The 5,000-nt window shown below is 40.4% G+C and overlaps 1 protein-coding gene across 2 annotated transcripts in view; it reads left to right on the top strand.

The window, feature by feature from the left end:
- The window catches only part of wwp1 (WW domain containing E3 ubiquitin protein ligase 1), a 41,853-nt gene that overhangs the window by 11,694 nt on the left and 25,159 nt on the right, over nt 1–5,000 (top strand). For both annotated transcript variants that reach the window (XM_077199088.1, XM_077199096.1), the window contains exons 11-17: nt 115–289; nt 385–439; nt 515–599; nt 686–814; nt 4,340–4,412; nt 4,492–4,563; nt 4,639–4,727. In XM_077199088.1, the coding sequence (XP_077055203.1) occupies nt 115–289; nt 385–439; nt 515–599; nt 686–814; nt 4,340–4,412; nt 4,492–4,563; nt 4,639–4,727 (678 nt within the window). The remainder of the gene's footprint in view (nt 1–114; nt 290–384; nt 440–514; nt 600–685; nt 815–4,339; nt 4,413–4,491; nt 4,564–4,638; nt 4,728–5,000) is intronic.

Below are 5,000 nucleotides of genomic sequence, written 5' to 3'. Positions count from 1 at the left end.
CTGCGTTTGTTAATTGTAGTAATGTTTTTCATGTGTATATTTATTAATGTTTGAGATGCATGTCATTGATCTTGTGTGTGTGTGTGTGTGTGTGTGTGTGGACTCTGACCTCAGCTGGGAGCGCAGGGTGGATAACCGCGGCAGGGTTTATTACGTGGATCACAACACGCGCACCACCACATGGCAGCGGCCCACCATGGAGTCGGTGAGGAACTTCGAGCAGTGGCAGTCTCAGCGCAGTCAGCTACAGGGAGCCATGCATCAGTTCAACCAGAGATACCTGTACTCGGTACATCCCTGTGTGTGTGTGTGTGTGTGTGTGTGTGTGTAACTCATCTACACACTGATGCTGTTCAGCGCTCACTCTCTCTCTCTCTGATCCAGGCCTCCATGATGTCGGCTGAGAACGATCCTCTGGGGCCGCTGCCGCCGGGCTGGGGTAAGTTAGCATTCGCTGTCAGTGCTCGCGTGTGTGTGTGTCTGTAACGTGAGTGTGTTACGCTCGTGTTCTCAGAGCGCCGTGTGGACACCAATGATCGCGTCTACTTCGTCAATCACAACACCAAGACGACGCAGTGGGAAGATCCGCGAACACAAGGGTGAGTGAAGCTCGCGACTGTCCTCTACGACGATCAGATCTGCTGTGTGCTCATCGTGTGTGTGTGTGTGTGTGTGTGTGTGTCAGGCTGCAGAACGAAGACCCGCTCCCCGAGGGCTGGGAGATCCGCTACACCAGGGAAGGCGTGCGCTACTTCGTGGATCACAACACGCGCACCACAACCTTCAGTGACCCGCGGACCGGCAAATCATCCGTGTGAGTCCATCAGTCGCTGTGTTTCTTCACAAACATGAGAATTAAATTTGTGTGAATTTTTTTTTAATATCACATAAACCATCTGTGAATAAAGCACCATTTCCATCCCGTGTTTAAGAGAACAAAATCTGGGATATGCAAAGTATCAGTAATACGCTTATTTCACGCAGCCGTTATTTTAAATTCGAAAGCGAGGCTCCGGTGGGAAGAACCCCGGAAGTAAAGATAAACGACAATGCCTTGGACTACCAACCTGAAGCTGCTGCCGCCATTCACACTATTGGATGTTAATATCTAATATAGGATCTGTAGATATAGTTCGTTCCTGCTTCTTTTTTTACTTTCTGAAAAAAAAAATTATAAATGATTTTCACTGTGTATATAGTCTAAAGTATGAAAGAAATGTATGTACATTTTTAGAATAACTAATTTCTACATTAAACACAACAATACACTATCGCATTCGCGACTCTCCTGTGATTAAAGGCGACTCTTCCGGTTTTCTTCCCACCGGAGCCTCACTTTCGATTTCAAAATAACGGCTGCGTGAAATAAGCGTATAGAATAATAAAAGCTGCTGTAAGTGTGTAAGCCTGTGGCTGTTCTCCTCATAAACGAGTGTGTCGAGCGTCAGACGAAACGCAGGAAACGCTGTCGTGTTCTCTGGCATTCGGGAACACACACGTGTGTGTGAGACGCTTCCGGAGGGAATTAAACCCAATCATTCTGATCAAACACTTCGACTCCGGCGTTTCAGAAACACCAAACCAGCATTAGAGACGCTGCGATGCCACTGGTTACTCCAGTTATCCAATCACAGCTGACGCTGAGCCAAAGTCACTGAGTTTTAGGGATGCAACAACTAATCGATAAAATCGATTATAATCGATTATGAAAATCGTTGTCAACGAATGACATTATCGATTAGTTGGTCTGCTTACGTCACGGGGAGCGTTTACTGGTACGCACACACACGCAAGGTCTCTCTCCCTCAGGCGCTCTGCCGAGCGCGCGCGCTACACGGTTTGGAGCAGTCTCTTCTGTCTCGCATGCGCGCTCTTGCTTGCGCGCTCTAGATTTCGGGAGTTTGAACTAATTCGCGGGCATCAGGGAGCCGCAATCAATATGCGGGAGACTCCCGGGACTTCCGGGATCTTGGGATGTCTGTATTTTGTCTCGAGCATCAGGTTGCGCAATCAGTTCGCTCGCAACGTAAGTGATGGATTAAAATAGCGCTACCGCAGAAATAGGTTAAATTAAAACGGTGTTTACAAAGCGAAGCACTAAATATAAAGGCAGTTAATAACAGCAGCAGTAAAATATTGTTTTTTAGTCACTGTACTCAGTGGTTTTCAGCGAATGCTTGTGCACTAATGCATAATTTCTCCTGTCCTTTACTCAAGCCTGTTAGCTTGCTGGGTAACGTTACCTCCATTCCGTTCTCTTTTTATAGCATTTGTCTACTAAGTTTTAATTGTTTTTCAAACGCGATCTACTGCGGCTCTACATTCACACAATTGTTTTCAGTCTTTCTATATTTATTTAATCAATTTATCCTTATATTATTCTTTTATATATTATATATAATATATATTATATTCTTTATCCTTATATTCCTTATATATAATTAATTTTAAATAAAAATTAAATGAATTATATATTTTAGATGTTTTTAGTTTGTTTTTAGTTCAGATATTCACATCTGAACAACATGTCTGTGTAAATTTGTTTTAACAAAAATTGTGTTAAAACATAATATGTTGGATATCATTTTTTTAACAATAATCATGTTTGTCAACTTGCCATCAGCAATTATCATTAAAAACAATGCAAATATTGATATTAGTAAAACTCAATGTGTGGCTTTTGCACTTTTAAAGTACACTTTTACACATAAATACCCTGATTTACGGTTTTATTTAGTTATAATAAAAAAAAAATCTAATTTAATTTCTATCCGATTAATCGATTAATCGAAAAAATAATCGTCCGATTAATCGATTATCAAAATAATCGTTAGTTGCAGCCCTACTGAGTTTATTGTTGCACAGCGAGGGATTTATTTGGTAAATGTGTTTCCATCGAGTTTGGCATGTCGGATAAAATTATTTTATGCCGGCATTATTGCCGGATCGGGTATCGGTCAGACGAGGCCGATCCAAATCCGATATTAACCCTATTCTGTGTTATTGTTAAGCCCAAGCACCAAAAACATTATAAAGCACCACAAAGTTTTGTGCACTATATTACAAGTATTCTGAAGCCATTTTAGCATAATATGAGATAGAAATTAACATTTAAGTCATTAAATTCAAGATCACGTAAACTTTCCCTCCGCTGCGGCTGTCAATCATTCTTCATCCAGTATTCAGCGTCACGTTCGGTTACGACAGTCAACATGATGAAACTCTGCAAGATGATTCTATGTTACTATTATTATACTTGATCTGTAGATAAAGGTCTATGGTTTCGCATAAAACAACTTTATCTTGTTGGACTTTATTGCTGTAACTTAATCATGTTTCTGTCTGTTAGATCACAACACTAGAGAAGAGTCCACTATAATTGTTCTTCGCGCGCACAGTAACTAAAATTTAAAACTGTTAAAAGAAAAGGCACAATAAACTATTGCATAGATAGATACTGTGTAATACACTACGCATCAATATGTCTTTTGTTTGTGCTTTGAACTTTTCACTGCGGACTCGACGTGCTGTGACTCCGTGTCGCTTCAAGCTTATCATCCTGCGCTCGGGATGCGCATCAGCGCTGTGTGCCGCACTGTATAGCAGACTTTCCTATCATAATACACTGACACAATGGAAGATTATTAATGGCCTTTCTTGTTCTGTTCTATCTATCATATGTTGCAGCCTCATTAAACAGCTGTGCTACACATTTAAGACATGTCTCAATTGTATAGTAGCCTATAGCTATAAAATAATTTATCTTTTTGATTTTTGTTATCTTGTTTTTCATGCATGTATTTTACAATACAAAGAGCAATGTGTAACGTTTTATCAGATTTAGTGTTACACTTTTTGTCTCTTTTTTTCACTAGATTTTCAGATTTTATACAATTATTGTGGACTTATGATTTTTCTAGACTAAATTTTACTCCTGAATTATGCACTAATCTAGTTTATAAAAGCATTTTTGTCATAGATTATGATCATATATTTTTTGGATTTGTTTTTCTTTATAATGAATTTGTCTGTATTAAGTAGATTGTGTGTTGAACTGATAATCACACTTTTGTGTCTTAAACACAGAGTTATATAAATTCTACTTAATTAAAAAAAAAACTGTGTTGTATCGGATCGATTCTGAAAAAAGTGGTATCGCTGCATCCCTAATTGAGCACATGTTTATGCACATTTAAGATTTCATGTGCATCTCGGCTTTTCCATCTGATGTAAATATGTGGATGGAAAAAGCTTGTGTGTCATTACAGGTGCCGTTTTCCTCTAATGTGTGTGTGTGTGTGTGTGTGTGTGTGTGTGTGTGTGTGTGTGTGTTGAGCAGCACTAAAGGTCCACAGATTGCATACGAGCGAAGCTTCAGATGGAAACTGGCTCATTTCCGTTATTTGTGTCAGGTAACACTCGCCCAACTCTTCAACACACATGAAACCCAGTGTGTGTATCGTTTCCAAACGCATGTTTCTGTGTTCGCAGTCCAACGCTCTCGCCAGCCACGTGAAGATCACCGTGTCCCGACAGACGCTGTTCGAAGACTCGTTCCAGCAGGTCGAGGAACACACACAGCATCAGCGTCAGTCATGTGACTCCCCACAGTTTCTAAATGTTTGTTTTTCACTGTAGATCATGAACTTTAAGCCGTATGATCTGAGGAGGCGTCTGTACGTGATCTTCAGGGGCGAGGAGGGACTGGACTACGGAGGCCTTGCGCGGTACCACACACACACACACACACACACACACACAATCAAAAAACACCAGCCACAGAACACTGTAACACAAGCAACACTTGTTTTAATTCGATTGACAGTGGATTAAAAACACTTTGTGAACACTAAAGAAGCGGTGTATGGTCACTGTATTCTGACACAGAACAGGAAGTGACATCAGAGCAACACAGGGATGCTTTTGTCGATCAATCGCACTGCATTATCATTTCATTTCATATTTAACATATATTTTCATAGACAATGTTTTCTGACATT

Source organism: Siphateles boraxobius, unplaced genomic scaffold, assembly GCF_051911475.1.
Source record: "Siphateles boraxobius isolate OS27281-9 unplaced genomic scaffold, OSU_SipBor_1 112, whole genome shotgun sequence".
Classification (NCBI taxonomy): domain Eukaryota; kingdom Metazoa; phylum Chordata; class Actinopteri; order Cypriniformes; family Leuciscidae; genus Siphateles; species Siphateles boraxobius.
The sequence above is the reverse complement of the archived record's forward strand: the minus strand, read 5'-3'. Positions and strand labels throughout refer to the sequence as shown.